General features: G+C 37.4%; 4 protein-coding genes across 6 annotated transcripts; 2 read left to right on the top strand and 2 right to left on the bottom strand.

The window, feature by feature from the left end:
• Window positions 1–188: 188 nt before the first annotated feature.
• cd63 (CD63 molecule) lies at window positions 189–6,438 on the top strand. The gene is made up of 8 exons (XM_057363507.1): window positions 189–319; window positions 1,337–1,420; window positions 4,002–4,184; window positions 4,651–4,725; window positions 4,933–5,028; window positions 5,451–5,594; window positions 5,766–5,849; window positions 5,953–6,438. The coding sequence occupies exons 2-8, from the start codon at window positions 1,355–1,357 to the stop codon at window positions 6,016–6,018; spliced, it is 714 nt and encodes a 237-aa protein (XP_057219490.1). The 5' UTR covers window positions 189–319; window positions 1,337–1,354; the 3' UTR covers window positions 6,019–6,438.
• A 72-nt stretch (window positions 6,439–6,510) lies between these two features.
• On the bottom strand, window positions 6,511–10,064 carry letmd1 (LETM1 domain containing 1). 2 transcript variants are annotated; one of them, XM_057363497.1, is made up of 9 exons: window positions 9,937–10,064; window positions 9,454–9,608; window positions 9,258–9,373; window positions 9,086–9,168; window positions 8,782–8,968; window positions 8,440–8,541; window positions 8,071–8,230; window positions 7,874–7,970; window positions 6,511–7,707 (listed from the first exon to the last, which is right to left on the bottom strand). In XM_057363497.1, the coding sequence occupies exons 1-8, from the start codon at window positions 10,053–10,055 to the stop codon at window positions 7,915–7,917; spliced, it is 978 nt and encodes a 325-aa protein (XP_057219480.1). In that variant the 5' UTR covers window positions 10,056–10,064; the 3' UTR covers window positions 6,511–7,707; window positions 7,874–7,914. The 2 variants fall into 2 exon arrangements, with proteins under 2 accessions (XP_057219480.1, XP_057219479.1); XM_057363496.1 differs by having other exon boundaries at window positions 8,078–8,230.
• Window positions 10,065–12,108: 2,044 nt separating this feature from the next.
• Window positions 12,109–15,785, top strand: zgc:56699 (uncharacterized protein LOC405758 homolog). 2 transcript variants are annotated; one of them, XM_057363510.1, is made up of 8 exons: window positions 12,109–12,217; window positions 12,475–12,615; window positions 12,764–12,867; window positions 12,957–13,080; window positions 13,169–13,249; window positions 13,480–13,549; window positions 14,444–14,526; window positions 14,897–15,785. In XM_057363510.1, coding segments are annotated over exons 2-8 (576 nt in total). In that variant the 5' UTR covers window positions 12,109–12,217; window positions 12,475–12,503; the 3' UTR covers window positions 14,899–15,785. The 2 variants fall into 2 exon arrangements, with proteins under 2 accessions (XP_057219493.1, XP_057219492.1); XM_057363509.1 differs by lacking the exon at window positions 12,109–12,217 and adding an exon at window positions 12,232–12,266.
• A 4,856-nt stretch (window positions 15,786–20,641) lies between these two features.
• On the bottom strand, window positions 20,642–21,691 carry rprm3 (reprimo, TP53 dependent G2 arrest mediator homolog 3). The gene has a single exon (XM_057363521.1). The coding sequence runs from the start codon at window positions 21,419–21,421 to the stop codon at window positions 21,110–21,112; it is 312 nt and encodes a 103-aa protein (XP_057219504.1). The 5' UTR covers window positions 21,422–21,691; the 3' UTR covers window positions 20,642–21,109.
• Window positions 21,692–27,205: the final 5,514 nt, after the last annotated feature.

The following is a 27,205-nucleotide window of genomic DNA, read 5'->3' as shown; positions in this document are numbered from 1 at the left end:
ATTGACTTTAGTAGGCCCTATGCCTATACCAAAATGTTAATCCCTCCAATACATTCTGTTTGGACCACAAACGGTTTCGTAATCCTACATATTACATCAAATCAAAAGAAAAATACGTAAAATAAAAATATATTAAACAGTTTGCCTCAATGTAACTGTTCTTGCACAGTTGATTTAACGTAACGTTAGTATGTTGAGCTGCAGTAAGGGAGGAGTACAGAAGGGAGGTAACGTTACTCGAGTTTTATACACCGCTGCCTCGATAGACCGCATCCAGTTCTCGAATCTACAGGTTTAAACTAGTACACTTCAGCTCGAGGTAAGCATTTAATTCCGCGTTTATATTTTTCAACAAGAGTAGCGCGCGCCGCCTCTGATTTGAATTTTAACGGACCTTTCTGAAGTAATTATCTAAAGTACATACAAGATTAAAAAAAACCGTTTTACCATATGGCGAATACTTGCTTGTGTTTTAGTCAGTAATTTGTTTTGACTAGAAATCATCGAATTACACGCGGACTGTAATTTCGTTAAAAGGTAAATGGTCACATTGTTTTGTTTCCTTCGCATCGAGCGTCTCACGTTGTAATCATAACGTTACTAGACTTCATCAGACTTCGCTTTTTTGAGAAAAGTGAGGCCCTGTGTTACACACGTAAGTTACGCAGTTGAAAATCACTTAATTTACATATAGTGGTTCGTTTTTAAAACTCGTGAATCATTTATTTCATTAGGCTTACAACACATTAATGCTGATAAAGTCAAGTTGAGGCGGTTTTGTGTAGGAGTATACGAAGGAAATAATTATAACGTGGGATATCAGTGGAAGGGGGTTTACTGGAAGTAGAAATACCGTCGTGTCGTCATAATCTGAAAAACACATGTTTTTATTCTGGTAATTTCTCTACTGATAAAGTAAAGCTACGCGGGGTCTTTTAAAGTTAAAAATAAATAAACTAGGATGATATACCTTGAGTATGGTAAAACAAACACTCTGGTCTCGTGATCTTAGTCATATTGTAAACACATTTTTCTTTTGCGTTCACACGGTTGTAATCTCAGTTCCTTGTTCCTGAGGTTATATCAACAGTTTATTTAGCTCATAAACATTATCCGTTACTTTTAGTTCTTGTGTTTTCTTGCACTTGTTTAACGGGGATATTTAGGGCTTCTGACTTTAAGAAATGCATAGTTATTCATTAACTATACACCATTTTGAGCTCGTATCAGTGCAATAACCTATATATTGTTCATTTACTTAACCTTTCAAATATTATGGGCAGTGGGTGTGGTGACTTGGTTTCGTTTATTTATTTTCCTCTCATTTTGTTTTCAGAATCGAATAAAAAGCACCATGGCTGTAGAAGGGGGAGCAACGTGTGTCAAATACCTGCTGTTTTTCTTTAATTTCATTTTCTGGGTGAGTAAGCAGGTCATTTCATAAATCAGTGAACATGTGCCTAACCTGCTGATCCATTTCCTAGTATTGTCATCATTGGATTATTGCGCGTTGACCGGAGGCACATACATATTAGACATATTTTCTTTCCCACTTCAGATTAAAGGTTTGCGTATTCAACACTTTATTCAGTCGAGAGGGTTAAAGGGAGCCAACTCTTGATATTCCTCTTGTTGTGACTCATATTGTAACTTACTGTACCGGCCCAAGATTGCACAACATACAGGAAAAGCTTCTCATGATGTCAGAGTCAGATGACTGGAATACAGGTATTTTGTGTAAGCACACAGGTCAAATATGATGCTGTTGTAAGATCATGTTGGTTTACTCCTTTCTTTCTGGTTTGTTGGGAATGTTGTGCTGCCAAAGATGTGTTATTGTCCATGAGCATGTACTTGTATGGACTTAGTTGATGCATTACACTAACTGTATGATACAAACTTATTAATATGTCACAAAGCAGTACAGGTTAATAAAGTACAATTACAATTGTATTGTTAAATAAGCTAAATTGCATAGTTGGTTTTGTTTACAACACTTCGTTGATGTTGAGGATTAGAGTGGTTAGACCTGTCCTTCAGCAGTTGACTGACACTGATTTTCACTTTAGGCTAAAGACACTTAACACTCAGTCAAGCTAGTCAGTTTAATGACACACAGCAGCATCAATGCTCTGTTGTGCTTTTGAACTATGTTTTCCCTAGAAGCCGGTTTATAATGTAACTCGGGTATTTTGTGGTACATTTCCTAAAAAAACAGTCTTGCATGCACATAGCTCTGTGCATTTACTGAGGAAACAATCCATTGAATTGAAGACATCAAAACATCAACTTCTTTTCATAGTAATATCGTCCGTTTACTTCTGTGGCTGACTGGATGTTTTTTCAAATGGCCTACTCTTTTGTGCCCAAGCTTACTTTCACACATCTGCACTTCCTACCTTTCCTGTGATTACATGATCCTTCTAAAATGTATTACCATGGGAGTCATCAGACATTTCGTGTCCCGAGTTAAACAGATACTGAGCAACAGGGGTTGTTCCTGACATAAAACAATATCAATTAGCAGATTCTTTTTCCACTTTTTCGGTTTTTGATCAACACGATGTGACACAAGTATTTCAGTATTAAAGAACTTGGAAAAAGTTTTGTGAACAAGTTTGTGTGTGAAAAAGAGTTAAGTGTTTGTTTCTCACATTTCTCAGTTAGAGAGAAAAGAGATTGTTAAATTCAGCGTCAGTCATGTGATTGATGTTCCGTTTTATGATGGCATCATGTGACTTTTATTTCTGAGTATTAACATTGTTTGTGACGTATTTAATAATGCTAAAGGTCAGCTGGAATATGGGCTGATAATAGATGATTTAATACCACTCCTTCCTTATTCATGTCATTACATGTTCCTTTAGTTTGCTTCATGCAGTGAAAGACTAGTGCGAACTCTGTACCAAAGTGTCCATTTCACTTAGCAAAGAATGACAACAGGATTCTCTTTTTTCAACTTCCTGTATTATTACGGGTACTTATCGCCTGGTTCCACTGATTATTACCCTAAAATATTCACTCTGGTGTTACTCTGATGTAGTCATAAAAGTAGTTTAGAGCTGTCGACTGGCAACCGCTTGTGTGCACTGAAACGCCCATACATCCTGCATATATACTGAACATCCTCTACAGCTGCTAAACTAGATATGTGTTCTTTACTGCTACTTTATTAGAAACGTTTGCACAGTACTTTATCTCTGCGATAATGGTGATGCGGAACTACTCCGCTGATCAGTGTGTTTGCTTATACAAACTTTATAAAGGATTATGAGCATTGAGCAGACTCTTGAGAGCCAACGCCATTAGCAAATGACTGTACTGAATGTTATTATGAAATTGTTTGATAGCTCTAAAGTACTATAACCTAATATAATAAGCATAGCATACGTTCATATACCTATTGTCTTTAGTTTGGTTATTTCCTAAAGCATTCCATACAACTCCATAGAACTTTTCCAAAAAAGGTTTTACAAGAAAGGGTTTTTAGAAGTCGCAATGAAATTGTATAGCAGTAGATGTAATCCTGAACACACGTTATTCATAATAAATATCATGGTTTGAGATTAAAAAGTCTTTACAAAGTGGCCTGACATGATGCTACAAAACAAGATTCTCATTATATTCATCATAATTGTTAAATGTTCCCTCATGTGTAAGTCGCTTTGGATAAAAGCTTCTCCCACTTCATTGGTACAAAAATCATGTTTACTAAAGCCTTTCCTTTCTCCTAGATTGCTTTTTTGCATTTTTAGAAAAACCAGTGGTTCTGGACTAGTTTATGTGTAACTAAAAAGTAATTGCTTCAATCAAAAACTTGTTTATGATTTATAAATATGTTACTGATTAAAATCCTAGTTTGACATTTATTGTTGTCTGTAGTCTGTCAATGTGAGGTTTACCCTGATGACTCTGTATAACTAGAACTAGTCTTGAAGGGTCTGTTCTTGTCTGTTTTAACCTTTTGTCTTAACCTCTATTTCCCTGTCTTCTGTCACTAGATATGTGGGCTAGCCTTAATAGTTCTGGGCGTAATAGCCCAAGTCTCTCTCCACAACACAGCGGTCCTCAAAGGAGCTTCTGGTTCAGCCTTGGTGCTAATTGTGGTGGGGGTCATCATCTTCTTCATCGCCTTCTTTGGCTGCTGTGGGGCCCTGAAGGAGAATCACTGCATGGTCACAACGGTAAGGATTTTAAGTTCACATTTGCACTAATAAATGTGTCACATTTTTTCCCCCGCAAGTTTTATGCAACTAGTGAAATTGGCCCTGGTGCTTGTGGACAAACTTCAGTGTTTTTGTTTGTGCATTGGCTTTGCACTAACATTGCAGCAGATCAACACAAGTCAGACCGGTCTAACCAGATTATTTGTTAGCCTGATAATGTGATAATTTAAATATTTGCGTAGTTTAATTAAATGGACACCAACAGTACGAAGAACGTTGACTAATAATGTGTCATTGTTTGGCTAGATTGTAATTGAACAAGGTCGTGTAGCAGTTAGGGTTTGGTATTGATACAGATTTTATGATTCGATTCTAGTTCACAAGCTCTGAAATAAATTCAATTCACATTTGATAAGCTCACCGTTTTTGTTACTTTTTAATTAAAGGATGGTATGTCTTGACTTATGTATTTGTTTTCTCCTAGTTTGCTGTTTTTCTCTCTCTCATAATCATCACTGAAATTGGGGCCGCTATTGCTGTATATGTCTATCGTGGAAAAGTGAGTATTTCCCTACTCACTAGATCCTGTACCGATCTCACCAGCTGTTTTTAACAATAGAATGTGTCCAATGAAGCAGGTCTCATAAGAGAGTAATGCATATGACATTCAATCAGCTTACTGATTCTTGTACACAACCCTACTCTCATCTGCACTTAATGACTATTACCCGAATTCTCCTTTTAATTTTTCTGTGTTGTTCTGTAGATGAATGATCTGGTGAACGAGGGATTTAAAACACTGATCAAGGACTATAATACCACAGAGAGTGCCAGGAAAACCCTTGATGGAATACAGAATGAGGTTGGTCAACCATTAATAGTGGCAGCATTAAAAATGCATATCTCAATACCAGAATTGTAAACGAGAGTTACCTGATCACTTTTGATATTCTAAACATAACTTTGATCATGCTCGGATTATGAGTATCTCAGGCTTGTTTGATTACTGACGTCTGTTGACATTAAGATGATATCCTGCTGTTATTTAGCTAAAGTGTAGTTTAGTTTCTTTTCTGTGCTTCTGTTTTTTATTATTATACCCATTAACCAAGATCCCGAAGATGTTAGGGAAAACAATATTGACATCATACTTTTCTGGAAGAACTTTGTAATTGTGGTCTTTGTCCAGTCAATTAAACAACTCTGGTTTTTAAATCAATTTAGCTTTAAATCAGTGAACCTATATAAGAAGGTTGATTTTAATGACCATTTCTTTTCTTCTAGCTTAAGTGCTGTGGAGCAAACTCCTCTGACGACTGGGTGAACTTCATGCCAACCCACAGTTCGGTCCCAGACTCCTGCTGTAAAAACGTGACTCAAAACTGTGGTATTGGAGCAATTCACAATGACAACAAAATCTACACGCATGTAAGAATCTTTCTGGAAATGATGTACTATGCTTGGGAATTGTGTACTTTCTTCGTTTAAAGATTTTTTTAAGCCATTAGGCTTTTGGGTTATGTAACATTGTTTTATTGGAGAGGGTATGTGGTGTGCACAGTGCAGTAAGATGTTTGTTTTTGTATTTGTTTTATACAGGGATGTCAGCCTGCTATAGTGAACATTCTCAAACAAAATATTCTGTGGGTTGCTGTGGCTGCTCTGGTTATTGCATTTGTGCAGGTAAGATGACATCCTTTTTCCTTTTACATATATAGTACTGCACAAAGTCTGATGTTGTTAATATGTTTGCTTTATTAATCAAACATTGACTTTGTTGTTCTAGATTATTGGCATCGTGTTGGCATGCGTTCTGATGAGAGCCATTCGCAGTGGTTATGAAGTGATGTGATTGCTTCAAGTCCTAACATTTCAACCCAAATCTGGGAAGAGGGACAAACTTCATCACTTAAAGCTGTTAGAGACCATACAGGTGTTTTATTCTTCTTTTTTAAGAGGCAGATATTTCCCCCTCTTGCTGTTTAATTTGACAATGCACATTTTCACAGTACAGCGTAAATATTTATCCATGTTTCTGAGTCTGATCTAATAGATTAGTCCGCTTTTGACTCTCCACTCAGTTAGTGTTTCTTTAGTTATTGTTTTTGACGTGATCTTTACCTTTTTATCAGCATGCTTACCACACTTTCCTTTTGGGTTAAAGGAAAATTATTGTACTTCTTCAAAACAAAATCTACTGATATTACCAATTTTATATATTTTTAGATTAACACATCTAATGTCAAACAAACAATAAAATGTTTGAAACATGTTTGTTCTTTTTTTTTTTTTCACATGAAGTTGTGAAAATTTTTATTAAATGAAGAGTTCACATTAGATAATATTAAGTGAAGTCTTTTAATAGAAGTCAGTTCAGACCTTCTCATACTGCATTGCCTATTAACATTTCACCGAACAAAACAAAACAAAAAACAGCAGTGTCTCTTGATATAAAACACATCTCAAAATTGCTGCACAATTGACAACATAACAGCATGTATTTCACCTTGTTTGCATTGGTGTTCTTAAATGTAAAGGCACCTGTGAAAGGCTGAATGAAAAGGTTTAAAGACATTTTTCTTGGTCTTGCTTACCCCAAGATCCATATAGATCCAAGCTTGTATAGCGTTAGCGACTTAACTGCAGTGCTTTAACCATCAGCCCAGTGCACACAACAGACATCTTTTTGAATAGGACAAATAATCTTTGTGTAGTTTGAAATTCTTAAAAATAAATACTTAACTTAAAATGTGTATATAAACAATTAAAATGTGGATATGTTATATTACAGAATTCAGCTTGGTAATAAAAGAATATACCTTATCTGCAGTATCTCTTAACAGGCTTTTTCTTAAACATCTGATAGACTGAAATCTTAATAAATGGGATCAAACTCATTTTAATTACCGTGGGTCAGTGCAAACACAAAAAATGGCACAGATCTGATTGTGTTCCTTTTAAGATCGCACAGAAAGTTGTAATGGGAAACAATATCATAGAAACAAGTCCACAACAATTTAGCACTCTGTTTGGACAATCTTTAGTGAAATAAGTAAATAAATGTCTCAAGAAAAGACCAATGAGTTCCAATAAGATATTACCGACATATCACACTATATGTGATTGTAACCGCTCACAGCGATGCACTTTTTGGCATCATTACACCCTCCAGCATAGAAAAAATTAAATACCTTCAGAAATTCTAGAAACTCAATGGTATTCTTGAAATAACCTCACTAAAGTAAACTGAATACGTGTTAAAAAATGAGACTCCAACATTTATGAATATACATTACAGAAACAGAAATATTTCTCCAATTACAGAAGTAACAGATGATGAAACTTGTGCTCCTTGGAGTAAAATACAAGAGTCTTGTTCCCCTGGCATTTGCCCTCAGGTTGGTTTTTGTTGTTTCCTTTAAGTCAGTGGTGAGCATTGGGTAGAGATGTCATCTGGTTGTCTGAGGTTAGTGACGTGGGTGTTTTGAGAAGTTTACAGTAAGCAATACCATACTGTGCAGATAAAGGGAGGTCTCTGATTCTGAACAAAAGGAAAACACAATGCCACAATGAATGTGCAACACCGAATTACTGTCATGTCAAAAGTTTAGTCCTAAACCAACACATTTAAACATTAGTGTTGATAATAATTTAACACAAAAGCATTTGACCAATTTAAATCAAGCATTTCAAATTGTATTTTTTACCTTTGAGGTGTGTTGAGAACTGTAGCCATTGTGTAAGCCATTCACGACAGTATCCGGGACTCAGATGGTCTGGATTCAACCCTCTCACAAAGCATGCCTGGGTGACATGTTATAAACATGAGACAACATCCATCAAAACCACAAAATAAAAAAGCCAGTAGAAGAAGGTAATGGATAGAAAGTGTTATGAGAGTGACCTATGACCTCTCTGAGCTCGGCATCATTTAACTGGTGCAAACCTAACCGAACAATGGCACGGTCGAGCTGCATGAGTTCTAAGGCGTGTTTATTCAAGCGCCGACCAACCCAGAAGGCAGGAAGGCGGGGTGTCAGGAAGAGCAACGGACAAAGATGTCGCTGGAAAACACAGATAAAAGACTTAAATGTGCAACTAGACAGTCTTGTAGTTTTCTTTTTATACCTTCCACCATCCTCCAAAAACCATAAAGATGTCAGCAAACTTACTTCGAATTGGCTACTTTTCAAATCGGTTACTGAATGTGACATTACAAAAACTTGAAAAAGAAAACGAACAAATGGAACATGCAGGACAAATGGGCGCTCACCATTTGGTCTGCATACATTCTCCTGACGCCTAAAGGTAGTCCAGAGAACAACGTTCGGACTGCATGAACGTCAGACACCACAGGATGGGCTCCATTTCGGACCTGAAGATATATATATATATATGTATATATATATACAGTACATATACCAAAATACTGTATATATTTTAATAGCCTAATAAAGTAAAATATTTTGTACAGAATGTAAAGCGCAGTACAAAACTGTCAAACAATAGAATAGAATAGAATAGAATAGAATAGAATAGAATGAGCTTTATTGGCCAAGTATGTTTCCACATACGAGGAATTTGTTATAGTGACAGAACAAAGGCATCCTCTCACCTTACTGCAGAGCTCCACGAGTCGGCTTTTAAGATGGCTGTCTTGAACAGAAGGTGCTGTCCCCTCCAGTCCTTTGACTATAGCCCAGTGATGCTGTGCTCTCTGACTATGATATATTCCCTGAAACTCCACCAGCTGCTGTGGGGTCCAGAAGTGCCGGATGAGGAGCTGGCGAGGATAGAGGTACCTGGTGATAAAGGAAGAGCAGCAAAGGGGTGGATAAAATAGATGGATAAAAACAGATAAGACATTAAAAAAAGAAAAAAGTACGGAATTATGATTGAATTTAATAATGAATACTCACATGAGGATAAATACCAAATAGTTGGCAAAAGGAGGAATCGACAGGATGGCCAGGGGAATGGCTTTGATTAAGTCTCTCCGAAACTGAAAGCAACAGACATATCACAATAACGATACAGAAATATTTCTGACGTATGGGTACATGTTATGTTTTTCTCAAAGATTCTTCCCACCTGTCTGAGTTTCTCCAACTCGCGGTAAGGCAGGTTCTCATAACCTATGTTGTCGGTGAGCACCCGGGTCTGGATTCTTCTTATTTCTTTGGCATCTTGAAACAGGAGCCGAAACCCTTTGAGCAACAACATAACGTCAAAATCAAAACCCGAATGACACATTATAATGGTGTAAGGTTTATAAATCCAGGTCTACCTTTCATAAAGGTGTGATAGAGAACATAAAAGCGAGGAAAGCGCCGCTGCAGGAATCTCTCGTACTTCTCATTGGCCCACTTGAGCCTGGACACAATGTTTCGGCCAATCCCATGCCTCGCTTGCGAAGGTGAGTAGTGACTTACAAACCACAAACTACCAGACAAACATACAAATAGACACAAACAAACAGTAATTCAATATGAAAGAGGCTGTGTGATGTCAATTGCAGAACAGGTTTTGCATTTCCTGTTCACTGCCATGACAATGCTAATTTTATTTTTAACCAAAAAGTAAAAATAGGACAGATAACAATAAACATACAATATGGCCTTATCAGTAACTTTAATGATGAACCAGTAATATCAGTTTTTATAATGACTCGTTTAAATGCAGAACACCCTGGCTATGGGACTACAGCAGGCAAACAACCACACAACCGCCTATAAACGATAGATCATTCTGAACGTATTATAAATAATACCTTGATTGTGTGGACGTCAATCTAGGTGTGCAGAGACTTGCTTTGACCCCGACAGGTCGTTGTCCATATAGTAAGATCACTGAAGCCCCGCGGCACACACCCCTACAGGACAGCGCCATCTTGAACTGAGCAGCTGACAGTTCTTTGTGGGCGTGTCTTCTAGAAAAGATGCTGCGCAACGCTGCGCTGACCGATCGGGAATGCGGGTGCTATTTGGCTGCTGACGTAGCGTTTTGTCGCCCTTTCAACAATTATAAACAATAATTGTATGCTCATTTCAACGAAATCTCTTTAAATTAATGTGACAGCATGTACGGATAGTATCTAATCACAAATTGTGAGAACTGCCCAGTTTCAGTTATGTATGATATGATACAATTTTTCAGAGATAGAGATAAAGTTGGGTTATTTCATGTTTTATTAAAGATACTGTACATTAATCTGCCAGTATTTTTACTTTATGTTGCAATTCTGATCATTGTTAAAATAAAAGAGCAGTACCAGTAGTCCCATATATGCATAGTTGTGAATACAGTCGGTTTTCAGTGTCTACCAGTTATAGTTGTATGATTATGTATTTTATTTATTATTTGTAATTGTTATACTGGAATAACTCGAAGATAGCATCCCCTCTTTACATTGCATATAATTGTGTAACATACTATTTTAAGAACAACAAAATTCAATCCATTTTTGTGTAAAATTTTAAACGCATTCGTCAACCGAAACATCAGATTTAAGAGACATTTCTTAAAAAGACCACTGAAATTAAAACGTAGTGCTGGCAGAGCCGTTGTAAAACAGAGTTACGATACTCGCATAGACGTCCGTTGGAAGAATGGAATGCGGAAGTAACTCGTGTCATGGAGGGCTCTATAGTTCCAAACATTGCATTGAAGCCCATTCATTTCACTGTTTCCCAAACACTTTCGCAGGCAAGTTGATAAAATACATCTATGTAAAACTGGTGTTTTATTATAAGGATGTTTTTGAAACAACATTATTTTCTTAAATAAAAATGGCTTTTCTGTTTGTCTGTATGTGTGGTTGAATTATTTCATATAAAGACTGCTCATTGTATCAAATGTTATCTACCCTCTCCCTGTGTAAATTATATAATAAAATCTCTTACTGACTGAAATTGTTTGTCTTGTTCATTTTTCAGCGATCTTTGTGGTTCATTTACTTGCACATAACATTGGTATGTACTTATGATCATAGAAGCATAAGAAATTGATGAATGCATGCATACTGTTAATATATTGCACATTATGCATCCTTCCTAGTCAAATTAAACACACAAAACTGATTAATACTGTCTCTCAAACACTCATCAGACAAAATTTTATTATAAATTTAATCAACATAGTAATTGGTGCATATATTGTGTTGGTATTTGGTGAAATTTGTTGCAAATACAGCTGCTTCCACTGTCTCTCCCACTTAAACCCATTCAAACAGACTGAACGTTTGGAACTATTAAGCGCTCCACGAACCACGTGACCACGCGGCGGCGAGATCAAGGTGTGTCGCAACTCTGTTGGTGCTGGGTGCATGATTCCGTAGCAAATGGGGTTGTTGCCAGTCCCACCCAACTGGCCTTCTTTTGAACGGGTTAGACCTCAGAAAAATGCATTGGGCGGGTGGACAAAATTTGAGCCGCGAAAAAAGGACCCGATTTTGTATATTGAAGCAATCGCAATGCCAAAGTGGCCCAAATATATGTTGCGCGGTAGGGAGTGTAACTCAAATCTCACAACATGGATTATCGATGAAGGGCCGATGTGTACCAAAAACTTAAGGTCCGTTTTTGCTTCCCAGTCCGCCCCTGGTGGGCACTTTTTGCACAAAATGTGTTTTTTGAGGGTTAAAGTCATTGGTTAATTTCTTGATTGCCGCTTTGAAGTGGTTTCTGGACATACTAGTCATATTTTCTAACTCTCTTTAATGCTATGTTTGATCCGTTTGATCTGGTTTCCTGGTGTTATTATATTTTTTCATCTTGTCATAGTTCGTTTTAAGGAGATAAAATGGTCATTATCATCGTTGATTGACATTGCAATACATTTCTATCACATAATTTTGGCAGTTAATATTTGGGCTGTGTTTTGTTGGAGTGGGCGGGTTTTATTGAGCCTTTGGTCTGGAAATTGTCCGCCCAATCTGGCAACACTGGTTGTGGCATCACACGTGACAGTCATTCCAGCATGTCATCAATTGATTGATGAGCACGGTTGGGAGGAGAAAGCGCCATACCGCAAGTTACAAGAAAAGAGAAGTTGTAAGTCCTCCATATGAGACCGTGCTGTCGATTCTAATGCAAAACAACGGTTAGGCAGTTTGGTAGTTACAGATAGTAGTAAATGTTTTTGTTTAAACTGGTCTTGCACGCCTGAGCATTCGCATCACCTTGTAGTGTTTTAAACGTTTTAAGCGAAGGCGGTGCCTTTTTTTCTACTGATCAGAGTTTAGGATTTGGTGCATTTTAGTGTTTAAATTTGGGCCTATTTTGCTTACGTTGCATTTTTTTTAACATAGTCGACGGAGCACGCAAGGTCACGCAAACGATGTATAAACATACGCAGGAAAGAAACATGAACACTATTACATACGGTACTAGCGTCGGACCGTCTGGAGTGAATGGTGAAGGTGCACCGCACACCTGGGAGGACGAGCCTGGTAAGCCGACCATCCTTTTTACTATCAGGGCCAACAACTTTTGGGGTCAACTTTGGTTTTGTAGAATTAAACATGCCTCCGGCTGATACACAACATTGTAGTGTGACTCATTGATGCGGCTCTTGTTCGTGGCCAAATGTGTTTTAAGAAACGGATGATGCGGACCCCAACAGAATTGTGCAGTGCCCATATGACAAAAACCACCAGATCAGAGCATCTCGCTTCCCTTATCACATTCTCAAGTGCAGGAAGGTGGGTTATCCTTCAAACATTTATCTTTAGATTAAATAAGACTCTTCCATAGTAGGCCTGTTTGTTCTCATAACGTCGGTCTGTTTCAGAATCACCCCAAACTGGCCAGTGAACTGAAGACATGCCCCTTCAATGCCAGGCACTTGATTCTGAAGCACGAATTGTCCCACCATGTAGCAAACTGTGAGGACAAAAAGCCCCTCACTACTGAAGGTATGTGTTGCTGGGTTTATTCCTCCATGTGCAAAAATAAGATTTAAACCATTCTACTTCTTTATTGATGTTTTATGTTTCTTTTAAGGACATGTTGAGATCCTAGATAAGTTCCAGGTTCCCCTTAACTCCTGGACTAACCCCTCGCCCAGTGAGGACTGGGAAACAGGTCCGTGACCTGTTAAATGTGTGCTGTCATTTTTTTTCATGTTTATTTTTGTACAGTGTATCTAACAGCATGCAGAAGGTTTAATTTATGTCTAATAATTTATGTGGGGTCTTATGTATTGACGCCTTACTGCCTTATTTAGTTTGGTTTATGACTTCAGCTTGTTAGCTTAGTTTTGATGAATAAAACATTTCTTTCTGGCTCTTTTTTCCCTTTTTGGCTGTTTGCAGAGACTGATGATTCGGCTGGTTTATTTGTTTGGGGTAAAGCCAACAATCACCCATCATCAACCCAAAACAAGTGAGTCACTGTACTCTGTCAGGACATCAAGTTTCTTCAAGTGTAAATCAATGGCAATATAAATCTGATACAAATGTTCATCTTCACAGAAATCACAGTTGTGTTGGTCCTTTATTTGATTTCCTACCAGCAGTGTTGGGTCATTTGTGTAACCATAACACCTTTACACATTTGTTCATGCATTTGGCAGATGCTTTTATTAGATTAGATTCAATTTTATTGTCATTACACATGTACAAGTACAAGGCAACGAAATGTAGTTTAGGTCTAACCAGAAGTGCAATAAGCAAGTGCAGGATATACAGTTGTACATAAATACAGGATAAAGCAAAATTATGAAGAATTTACAAGTGGGAATGTACTATGACCATTATATACAGATGGCTATTTACTGAAAACAGAAATTTACTGATGGATATGTATAAATTAGATTATGCAGAACAATAGTGCAATGAATATAAAGTGTGCATAAATTACGGACAGCAGCTATTAAGTTAAATTAAACAGTGCAGTAGATGAGTTATTGCAGTATTCAGTACATAGTACTGGAGTGCAAATGATGCAGTATATGTATAAATAGTCCGGTAGAGCAAGTAAACATGTTGTACATGTGTAGACAGTCCAGTCGTGCACTTGACAGGCCTGTAGTGCAATAAACAAAACAATATAGCATATATATATTAACAAGATAATATATTTTATCCAAAGCGATGTACATTTTTAATGGTGTGTGTGTTCCCTGACAATCAAACCCTCAACCTTTGCGCTGCTATTTCAGTGCTCCACCAAATGAGCTACAGGAACACTAGAATATGACTAATTGCTTTTCTTAGATTAAAGTGACCGTTAATGTGAAGTGACTTGCTTTTACATGGACTTGCGCTCTTATGTTAGGCCAGAACCGATGTCTACGATCAGTTCTACGATCAGTTCATCCGATGCAGTTCGGGCACCACGAACTCTGCCATGGCATCTCTGTAAGCATTTTCAACAACCTTAAATAATGCATTTTTAGTTGGGTACAGTTGCAGATGTACCTCTAGAGGGCAGCATCACTCCTAGTTGAATAACAGTCTTGTTGTTTTATGTAGAACTGTTTGTTGCATCAAGTGTGCGATTGTGACAGCTTCATTATGGGGATGAAATGATGCTACAATTAGTTACATTGGGAACATCCAAATTGTCTTTGCAATCTTGCTTGAATCAAGATATTTTCGGATTATAATGTTAGGGTATTAAAATTTTTACTTAATTGTAAAAAGTCTATAGATTGACATCAATGATTGTAATGCCAAAGTGTGTGTGGCAACATTTCTCATGGCTGTTTTTTTTCTCTTTAAAACAAAGGACGTGTCCCCTCTGGATGAAAATCCCCGGACAAGCGCTTGTTTATTTGAATACCTCATTCCTTGTGTAATTCCCTGTCTAATTTGTTCAAACCATACCTCTTTTAAAATTTGCTTTTAATTTAGCAGAGCTGTGGAATTGATATTTCTTTCTCTATCAATTATTTTAACGTGCAGTCCTTAAATACTACAAATATGGTCCAAGTCTGGAGTTACTCTGATACTACTAGAGTTAAACCCAATATTTTTTCAAAGGGAGAACTGTGTTGTGGCTGCTGGACATTCTTTTATCTTAACATGTTTTGATTCGATTCAATAAATGTTTCTTGAAGTGGTATGTTGCTTTGGTTGAACTTTGTTTTCCCCCAGATTTGTTGACTTTTTTATGCAGCATCTGACCTGTTTATATAGTACTTTTCACAATACATTTAGCTTTGAAAATGTGTAGGAAATGTAAAGGAATACACTCAAAATAACAATTCTGTCATCATTTACTCACCATGTCCTTTCCAACCTGTATAGCTTTCTTTTGCAACATTGGTCCCCATTGACTTGTATTGGTTTTGTGTCAATACAATAGAAGTCAATAGGGACCAACAGTTTTTTGATTACCTACATTCTTCACAATATATTTTGTTTTGCAGAAGAGAGTTACACGGGTTTAAAATGACAAGAGGGTGAGTAAATGACAGAACTTTCATTTTTTGGTGAACTATTCCTTTAAGCAGTCCTGGTTAAGTGTTAATAAAATTCAACAATTTACATCTCTGGACATTTTCATTATGCACGTTCATAAATAGTACTGGGTTTTTATGCTGAATTTACTGTCTTTATATTTTAAACACACTTGAGATTATATACAACTGCGGAAAAAAATAAGAGATGAAGCAAAAAAGTTCCAAATTTTCATTTCAAAAGAATTTCTAGATGAATTGTGGTCAAGACAGTCCAGTGGTTGTTTGAATTTCAACTAAATCAAACCTCAGCAATGACAAAGTCAACCCACAGCAATGTGAAAGACTGACGGCATGAACATAAAATCACATTAAAAAATCTGAACTTTTCCTAAATATATGTACAACCAATACTGCTGTATTGCTTAAGCCTGAATATGGACTTGTTTTCTTTGCCGTATTTTATGTCTGAAAAATACAGTGCATCTTTTCTGTTATTTTGACGTGTTTTTCCAGTTTTCAATTTCAAATGAAATGAATAAAAAACATTTTTATTTGAGAAAAAAGTTTAGTTGTTCACAGAATAAAAACAATGAACATTTTACTTAAAGACCTATAAATAGTCAATTTTAAAATCAGGAAAATGGTCTCTGAAATGGGCCTTTTTCCCCCCACGGCTGTATACAGTGTGCAGAGCATAAGAGCGTTTCTAATTGGTGTGTATGAATGTTCTGTCCTTTCTGTTACTGTGCTTGGTTTAAGTCACTGAGACGATGGGCCTGCGTAACCTCCCGTCTGTGTCAATATGAAGCGAGCTTGAGTTACTATGGCAGAGCCACGGGTCTGCCCCTTCTGCCTCATCTCCTGTGCCTTGTTTAACCCACACAGACAGCTGGCCACACCAGCTTCTCCCTACTGGCTGCACTGAAAACATGACATTTGTGCGAATGACAGGGTACTAGGATCTCTGTGTGTGCTTGCTTTATGTCGGCAGGGCTGATTGCTGATCCCCTGTAGGTCTTCTAAATCTGTGCCTGTTCAATGCAGCTGTATGTTTCTTGGATGCTCCAAGGTGCCGTTTATAATCTCGCTTTCATTTTTAAACTTTGCACTTTGGCATGTGTTAACAAATGAAAGGCAGTCAAGCCCTCTGATGTGCGAATTATTAAATTGCAAAGGGAATATTAAACAGTTCTTTTTTACAAACAAATTAAAAAATGATTTAAAACAAGTTAAAAGTTACCTGTAAATGTTTTTAAGGTGCTTTGTGTCTTCATTGTTAATTGATATGGGAAAGGATATGAGTGTTGCTCCCCCGGATTTTTTAATCTTAAATCATAACTCAACCAGATCTGAATTGAGAGGAAAATCTTGGATTAACCACAAGACATGTTGCAACGTGACTGACTGCCAATAGAGACCCTTCAGTTTCATTTGGTTTTCGCTACTGCAACAGATGCTCAAATTGCACGGCACCACAAACGTTTTGTGCTTTGACACGAGTGTCACAGTTCATCGTTAAAGTGACGTTGCATGATGGGACGGTTATGTGTGAAGGGAAAATGGGTCATGCAAACCTTTTAGCTATGCTTCAAGTGAAACAACAGTATGCCTGAAGTATTACATTTGATTACATTGGAATTTTGGTCACTTTTTACACAAAACTGTTTCTGGATTATAAAATTACATGGAATAAACTGAACTGGATTGAACCATTTTGGCCTTTATATATCTGTAATTAGTGTATGTGTTCTAGTATGAATGTTGTTCTCCGACCTTTCTCCGTAACGCTGTATTCATGATGTGCAAATATATTCTGTCCTTCAATTCGTTTTCCCCAAAGAGCATTTCTAGTAGACTTTGCGGGCTTTATGTTCTGCCGGCGCTTTACAGTTACATCAGAGAATGCTGAACATCAGCTTTTAACTTAGTGGATCAGTGATAGTATTGTATGTATAATAACCTTAAACAGCTTATTGTTTGGAATTGCTGTCATGATATCATATTTTCACTACACGTGGACAAAAGTATTCACAGTAATAGATGCATGTGCCTGGCCTGAAGTTAAAGGCGGGGTAACTGATTTCCGAATTACGCTTTAGACAACTGTGTCAGGCCAAGTACCAAAACAACCTTGTAGCCAATCAGCAGTAAGGTGCACAGGACAGACATTAGCCGAGCCGAGTGCTGACGAAAGCGAAAGATGGGGGTAGGGGTGTGTTTGTTTTGGTGATTTGAACATCAACAACGGCTAAGAGAAATCGAACACCCCGCCTTTAACTTCCCTGTATCTTTCTTATATTTGATTTATTTTAATAATTTGTTAATATAGTAACATACTACTAAAAGTTAAAAGAAACTACTCAACAGTTATTGATTCTTTGCGGAGGTCTATCGAAAGTTAGGGCCACATAATGTTTATGTCGTTGCCGCTGAAACTGTCAATAGACCACCTAGGATGACGTAAACAACGCTGGTCCAGAAGAACTTCCTGTTTCACTAAACAAACATTTGAATACAACAGAATATTTATAACCAATTTAAAATGTTAAACAAATATCTTTAAGATTTAAAGATGCTTTAAATTTAAAGTGCTTCTGGACCAGTGTTTACATCTTGCAAAGTGGTCCATATAAATGTTTATTAAAAATAATAGTAATAGTGCTATCAGTCAGAGAGAGAGAGAGAGAGAGAGTTTGTAACTAGTTAAAGGAGCATTGAATTATTTATGATATTATTATGTATTAAATATTGATAAGAATCACGTTTTTTGTCAATGTCAGTATATTGTGACAGTTGCATGCTGTATATCAAATAATAGTGCAGAACACAAAATATATTTAGAAGAATATCGGTAACCGAACAACGGAGGTACCCGTTCACTTGCATTGTTTTTTGTGTCTATACAATAGAAGTACCACCGTTGTTACCAACATTCTTCAAAATATCTTCTTTTGTGTTCTGCAGAAGAAAGTCAGACAGGTTTGAAATGACAAGATGGTCAGTAAATGATGACAGAATTTTCATTTTTGGGTGAACTATCACTTTAATATCAACAGCCATAAAACTATTACAGGTCTTTCATCAGGAAATCAAATGTATCGTAACGTAACTAAAGCTGTCAATTCTCGTGGAAATCTAGTTATGCAATATTTGATGCGCTCCACAAACAATTACGCTTTGCTGTGCTGTCGCTGGGCCTAAAATGCCTTTTGCTGTCAATCACATTTAGAATCATTGGACTGAACAAAAAGGAAGGGATAGGGGGAAAAAAAGTCTGTCACTTCTTGTTCCTCACACACCACTGGAGTGATGGGTCGATCTGTCCTGTGATGCAAAGGTATTGCAGCTGTTACTCCCAAAGTCTCGGGCTCGTGGGATGTTTGTGCATTTGAATGTTTGCATGTAAAGTCATTCAGAGTGATATGAACTATCAAGATCAATAAGAATGGCAATAGTCCATTGGGTGTACAGTGTGGTCACGCCAGCCAGGGGTAACTGAGGTTGTGGGATGCTGGGTTGTATTTCTGTAGATCTCTAGAAAAGCTTTCTTAGGCCGTATCCCCTGTGGCACTTCAACACAGCCTTGATTTTGTATAACATCTGTCAACAATGAATACAAATACTGATTATTTTTGGGAGTTAAAGCTGTCAGATCTAAAAATAAAATATTTTATAGATGCTGAATGGCTTTGGAAGGAACTCAATGTGGTTTAGGGCATCTTCTAAAATTATATTTCTGACACTTGGTGGCAAAGGGTAGCTTCCCGTGTTAAGTCCCGAATTATTTCCACCTCTTTGAATTTTCTACAATGGCTCCTAGCTGATTTTTGTGTTGTTTTGCTTGTTGCGTAACTGTTTAAGATGCTAGCATCCAAAGATTTTGCTAACGTTTATTGTAGAAACCTGTCGTTTTTTTCCATGACATTTCCCCTGTTCTATAGCTTTTCTCCAGCTCTGTCAGTTCCTAATGCCACGTCACTTCTCAGGACCATACCGCTGTCTGACAGCCACTACCACCGGGACTGACCTTTTCTTCCATCTCTTTTATTCACGCCACCGCTCACTCTCCTTCTTTTTTAAAGGAGCGCTGAGGAAAAATAAAGCAATCATAGCATCAATCCTTCAGTTCCACTCTAGGGGAAATGATTCGGAGCGCATGGAATATTCTGACTTTTAGCTGCATTGTCAAGATAATCCTGTTTTTTCTCTGGAAGACAAATTTTTGATTCAGTAATGAGGATTATAAAAAACTTGTCTCATAGATTTTGTATCTGAAACCAGCATCAATATGGTATAACAGTTACAAGCTATTTATATTGCAGACCGTGACAAGTAATTCAAAAGCAGTCTGACACAAAGAAGCAACACTGATCATGTATTGTATTGGTGGGCTTTTACCTGCTGAATGGTCTGGAATTGAGGTCAGTGTTAAACTGTAGCATGCAGCTTTAATCTCTAATTTGGATTATGGTACCTTGCCCTCAATTGCCCATATTTTATCACCATCTGTTTTATGTCACTGATTATAGTAAAGTCTGTGGCACATTTTCAGCTGTCACATGTACTGTATATCAGTAAATAACTATGACCTGGTGTTATGTAGTCGTGCTCTGTGAACAGTGTCGAGTACAGAGAACTCGGTTATCTGTCTGATTTCTTTTGAACTATGCAACATTCCTGTAATTTTATGTGGTTAGGATACATTAAGGACCTAAAAAATCACTTTGTAATGCCACATTTCACAATGTTAAGTATTTGGGCTCATGGTTTTAAGAAGACTACAGATGCATCACAAAAATGTTTTAAAATGTAGACTTAATCATTTGAACATAGTTATGAAGATGACTTAATAGCTCAATAATCATGTGACTGCACCAATTTGTGAGGGTAATGCAGCAGCAAAAGTTTCTCATCAGTCTCGATTCACGCAATTATTGCTCTGCTGATGATACTTTTAGAGCCTTTTGACTGACCTGTAGAGATTATTGAATAATCAGTTCATTAGGTATTGTGTTCATACTTTTTATTTATTGGTCAAGTGATGTGTGAGTGAAAGATCACCTGTAATCTGTTGGACAGAAAAATCCAGCTATAAATTAGGTTTGTTTCACAATAAAACTGATTCAAATTTGGACAAATACAGAAATGGCTATTTGGAAGTAAATCTTGACATTGTTGTTGAACATTGTTTAATCCATTTTGCATGCAGGTGTAAACAAGGAATGTTTTTTTAAGCATGAATGTAAATCATATATGAAATCAAGAAATGCTGGTTATGAGTCAAAAATATCAATTTCAATCAAGCCCCTTTGATGTACAAAAGCAGTTAACTTTACTTAAAACAATATTTAATTTAATATTTCACATTTTACGTCCATCCAGCATTCCAAAAACATATTTTGCAATGTATATTTTTCATCTTTCTCTTCTTGAGTCGCGTTGAAAGCGCAGAAAAATATCAGATTGTCTGTTTCCTCTGGTTCAGGACGCATCATGGAAATCAAACCAGCAGTTTAGGCAGATATATGGCAACAGTGTTATGCAGCAATCATAATAATTTCCGCATCTTCTGAAGGTCTGCGGTCCTCCACCAGCAGGTTTATCATACTCTCCGATTTAATGAGCAGATTGCAGCCGAGGAAGAAGATGCCGAAGACGACAGTCAGCGACAGCACGCAAAGAACCGCTATCTGCGCGAGACGCATGATGAACTGATCGCGCTCGTCCTGGATCGGCGCGCCGAAGCCGTCGCCGGTGATCACCGAGAAGTTGCAGCATCCTCGGACGCTTTCCAAGGGATGCTTGACCGTAGAGAGCGTCCGATTTAGTAATCCGTGTGAAATGTTCATTTTGCGTTTGTTTAGCTTGTCGATGAACTTTCAGAGGGTCCTGGGTTTGCCAAGGTCACTTGAGCGTATCCAGGAATATAATTCTTAAGGTGAATCATAAAAAGTATTTAAAGCGTTGCCAGACAATGTGGATAATTAGTGTGATACACAGTAGGGTACATTTAGGCATCTGTGTAGCTGTCTCAGTGATGTCCTGAAAAGCGCACTCTGGTATTTTATTGCGCCCTTGAGCGCGCTTTGAGATAAACGGGCACGCGCTCGCACTTTCTTCAATCGGGTGATCTGATATAATCACTTGTCATGATTCTGCCTCCTTCTGTCTTGATTTTCTATTCTAGTGGCAGGATCATGACAGACCCACGTGTTTAGTGTGAGAGAGACATGATATTGTTGTTATGACGTACCATGCGCTCTCTCGGGTCTCGTCTTTGTTCCCGCCCCCTCGTCTCCTCGTTATTGATTGTTAATGATTTCATGCCCTACACCTGTTCCCCTCTTGATTTGGTTCCCTATTTAATGCCCCTGTGTGCTGGATCAGTTTGCTTTGTTTTTTCCTTGTCACCCTCCCGGTTTGTAGTGCTGTGTTAATCTAGTTTAGTTATTTGTAGTTTATGTCTAGTGTTGTATTTAGTCTTGTCTAGTTTAGTGTAGTTAGTCTATGTTCCTGTTTACCCTTCATGTTTATACCCTTGTTCTGTTGTTTTACCCCCTCGTGGGTTTTTGTTTTGTACTTATTTAATATGAGTTTTTTTGGTTAACCCCTCACCTGCTGTCTGCGTCTGGGCCCTCTGTCCTTGCACTCGCTGTTCCTGACAATCACTGTTGTGATCAGTGTTGGGTAAGTTACTCTGAAAAAGTAATTAATTACTAGTTACTAATTACATATTCAATAGTGTAATTAGATTACTGTACAAATTACTCTCTCCAAAAAGTATTTAGTTACTAATTACTTTCTATATCCTATATCAACCTTGATTAGTTAAGTGATTCAAGGACAGACATGAAACGGCTTATTTAATTCATTCAAAGAAATAATATAAAACTACATAAAGTACTCTTATTAACTGACCAAAGTATTACAAATGTGAGAATTATACATTAAAGCAAGGATTTTAAAGTTAGACTTGGAATTTTGATGTCAATTCCACTATTGCACACACATGTATTACACAAAGTATTTCGTTTAATTACATCAGAAGTAACTGTAATTAAATTACAGAAAAAATAAGAGTAATGCCCTACTTTACTTTTTCAAGGGAAAAGTAATTAAATTACAGTAACTAATTACTTAGTAACTAGTTACACCCAACACTGGTTGTGATGTACATAAGATGCGACTGGATTTTGTATGCTTCTGGTATGTGCTGAGAGGTTGAATAGTTTGTCACAAAAATATATTTTGGGGGGGTCGCACCTTTTTTTTTTTTCTCATTACCTGGTGATGTTTCCATTCTTACTAGAGTATATGGAGAAGCATAACAATTCTAAAGCCGTGTGAAATGGGAATCGATTTGTACGAAATAAAAAGATTTGCATCTGTCGTTCCAAACAGGATATTTATATAAAAACACCATTGACATGAGAACACACGAACCTTTCTGTTAAAACCTTCATTTTTCTTTATTTTACGCTTGATTCCTTACGTTTTTTTTTGCATAGATTTTACAAACATCATCCTACTTTGAGATATTTAAAGTTTGTATTTTTATTGTGCAATTTGACTTTAGGTTGTGCAGAGCAGATTTATTGCTCTATGCATTACCCTGCATAATAATAACAGAAAGATATCCGTTTTAATTTATTATAGTAAAACATGATTAGGCCTATATTTAGATTTCAAGTGATTTAATATTCAAGCAGAAACTAAATCGCAGTTCTTGACCTCATGCTGTAATCACATTCACTTTCCCCATTCGGAAAATCATGATTTTCAATTAAAACAAACCAAAGGCAAACTCGCATTCATGCATTTTAAAGTCCTGGCAAAAGTCTGGCATTACAAAATGGCAAACATTAAAGTGAAAGTGGTCTCAGTACTTTGCATATACATCGAAAAGTAATGAATATTTATTGATATTTCATCAAGGCATTCAAATAATTCTAACGTGTATAACTGTCTTTGAACGCAAGATGGCAGTGTTGTATTTTGAATACACATTGTTTAACTGGTGTAATTGGCTTCAATTACATGTTTTCTGCTGATCTACAGATAATCTATTGCTAGACAGTTCAAGAAAATATCACACTCGCATGCCAAAAAAGAATTTATGCAGTTGGTAGGCACTTATTATTGACCTGTCTTATCTATGCATCCACTGGGAATGGAACCTATGACCTTGGCTTTAGTATGATGGTTTACATTTAGTGATTTAGCTGACGCTTTTATCCAAAGCGACTTACAGAGAGTTCAGGGAGCAATACGCGATATGTCTTAAAGGAGCAATAATACAATAGGTGCTAATACATAGTTTCAACAAAAGCCAGACCAATACCTGTTGAGAGCAAGACATATGGGAGAGGGTTAGTTTTTTTAACTCATTTGTCTGTCAAGTATTCACAGAAGAGATGGGTTTTAAGTAGTTTTTTTTAATCTTGTGAGAGATGTGGTTGACCGGACTGAGATAGGAAGAATGTTCCAAGGAAGGAGTTGCAGCGAAGGAAAATTGAGCGTTAAAGCGATTTACTGCCCTTTTGAGAAGCCAGCACAAGACGCCCCCCTTCGTTTGCTGAACGCAGGCTTCTTCATGGGGTGTAGGAGTGTAGGAGGGTGTGAAAGTATGCCGGTGCAGATCCAGTGATATAGTCCTGTTTACCAGTTAAGCTACACAAAAGCGTTAACAAATACAACAAGAAGCCTTTTGGTCTTGAAGTGTCTGCACAATTTAGTGTGTGAAATTATTCGAATTAAGGCCAGAAAATACAGTAAGCAAGAGTAGTCATGACTATTTAAAAAGTGCGTATCCTTTATGAATAACATTACCCAATACCCTCACCGAAAGGAATGTAAAATTATCTGTTCTTTATACACTAAAACAGGTATTTAAACTATTTCATGTTAATGTTATTTTAAACAGCAATTTCTTAAAAGTGGAGTGTGAATTTCTGTGCCACTAGCGTCACCAAATAGCATAAAAACAAAACACTTCAGCTTTTAAATTGACTAAATATTACTAAGCATTGCTATCGTCAGTCATGTGTATATGGTCTGCATATACAGAAGAGCTGTATATGCACCCCCTACCTTGTCCTAGAGAGCATGTAAATATTGGTTTTCCATTACTCTCTAAGCAAGGGGGTTGCCCTTATATAAATTTGATAGTCTTTGCTATACGACAAGTATGTTCATGTGGCTTAACTTGGTAGAGGCTGGTGGTCACAATGCCAAGGTCATGGGTTTGATTATTTTAAATATTGTTAGAATATAGACTTCTTTCTCAAACCACAGTAGGAGAAAGTCTGCCTTAAAAAGTCAGACAATTGAAAACTCGGCACCATTGCGCACGCAGTCACCACCCTGTTGTTAGCAACTTGTTTCCGTTTTACCATGGCGCAGGAATTTCTTCAGGTCCAGGTGAGAGAGATGGTGTCACTTACAGTTGCCAAGTAGTGTGATAATCCCTGAGGGGTCTGACTCCACGATCACGCACTCCGTCACATCTAAGTGCTGTTATTGATTTCATGTGATGAGAGGTTATTTTTAAACTCAAGGCTAATGTTAGAGACCGGCAATCCCCACCCATGACAGCCCTCTGAAAGCCCAAAATACATTTACTCCAGGGAACAACGTGTACACTAAGAAATATCTACGCTTGTGGTGTGGGTGTAAAAGGTAAATCACTGCAGTGATGATTTGTTACTAGTAAAATGCAAATAAGTTGGCAAAGATGTTTTACTCGTTCTTGTGGATTTTCCTCAAGAATAAACCTGCTCAACCAGTCCTGAGACAAGATCCTGCAAATTGACAACACAAACAGTAAAAATAAACCAAGTTTACATGTTAAACATTGACGTGTCCTGCGGTGTCATTTGTAACAGCTGAGCGCTAACAATGCAGCTCTGTGATCGTGGCTCACTGAACGTATCACATCCCATGCGGGCCGGGCCACTTTGAGAGGGGGTCCCTACGTGACCGACTGCATATGTCTTTGTTGTGTTGATGAGAAATGCATTTTTCTTGATCTTTTGAGAAAATTGTGGCCCTAGTCTTACTATGAAAGCATACTTATAGAGCTCAAAACGTTTAACACTTTTTTTATTAACATTATTATCTAAAATGATAACTTATTAACATTATTATTTCAGTTGTTAAAATTAATATATTCTATTGTTAGATGAATATTATTTCACTTTTTTAGTACTTCAAATGATATTGGTCTTTATAAAGTAGACTGATTTGTGCACTTTTTGTTTGAATGTTACAGGGCTGCGAAAAAAACAACAGTTTTATCAGACTTGGTATTGTTACTGTATGTTGTCAAACTGATGTCATTAAAAGGTTTTGTGTGAATATTCATTTGTCTTTGAATACTCGCTCAGAATACTCATTCAGGTAGGAGACGTGATGTTCTTGCTGCCTCAGAACTGAATTGTGGCTTTTGATTATTTCTGGGCTCCAGACTTTCTCTGTTGGGTGGGAAGAATCATATCCGGGAGCTGTTCGGTGATTTCTTTTATTATGTGTCCAATCATTCGTTTAAATGGAACGGTTGTTTGAGTGTTGAACTGGAGTAGATGGAAATAACGAGTGCCTCCTTTCGACCCAATCCTTTTTAACTCTTGAGCCACACATGCTTTCACACATCTCATTATCTTTCATTTCTTGCCGTAGTGTTAGTGTTTCCTCATTTAAAGCACTACAACAAGGCCTCATTAACACAGACGAAAGAGGACACGCTTTCACCCTGCATGACATGTCACACGATCTCCGATCTGGATTGTGTGTTCAAATAGTCATGGGTTCAATGTGTACTGTACATTTTCCATTTGCTTTATGCTGCGCTCATCTATCGATCACATGGTCACTGCACCTGTTTGGGGCATGGCAAGATGTCAAAAACACTCTGTCAAGTCTTGGCTGAAACTACACTGGCTCTCTGTCGGTAAAAATAGCCTCACTGGCTGTCCCCGGGTACGAAAATGCTCCAGACAGAAGCTAAATAAAATGCATTGCAGGTATAGAAACTGTTTTTGTACCCTAATTCTAAAAGCATTGTGCGTACATTTTGCTGTTGCAAATATGTTATTATAGGACCGTTGAATTCGTTAAATGGTCCATTATGTGCATTTATTTTCACCAGAAAAATTTGATAGATGTACACACGTACACGTCAATAAACGTATATTTTTATGTACTATACATGTTGGCACGTGTCAAGTAGCTCGCATCTCACCTGGGTGCTTATGTCTCATCTGATCATTCTGTACCACCTCATTCTATGCGACAGAACTCTGGACAAACTCTGGGCACTTTTCCAAAACTTGCAGCTCTTGAACAAAACTTGAGCCTCCCTGTCCATCTTGTTTTATATACCAGCATTCTCGTGTTCTCAAGACTGCCGGTGACCAGCGGCAGTGCTGAATGTGAGGTTAGAGAGGGTTTGTAACTTCATCCTCTGGATTGGTATAAACCCTTTTAATTGATCTGCTTAATTGCGACATCTTGTTTTACCATTGTGGTAAAATCTTGTCTTTAACAGATTAAGATGCACATGTAAACTGTGGATATTTTTGTATATTGTCCCCTGCCTGCCTACATAACGACTGTAATCGGAGTGATGGTGACTT

This window comes from Triplophysa rosa, linkage group LG21 (assembly GCF_024868665.1).
Source record: "Triplophysa rosa linkage group LG21, Trosa_1v2, whole genome shotgun sequence".
NCBI classification, from domain to species: Eukaryota; Metazoa; Chordata; class Actinopteri; order Cypriniformes; family Nemacheilidae; genus Triplophysa; species Triplophysa rosa.
Note: the sequence above shows the minus strand (reverse complement) of the source record. Positions and strands in the feature narration are given on the sequence as shown.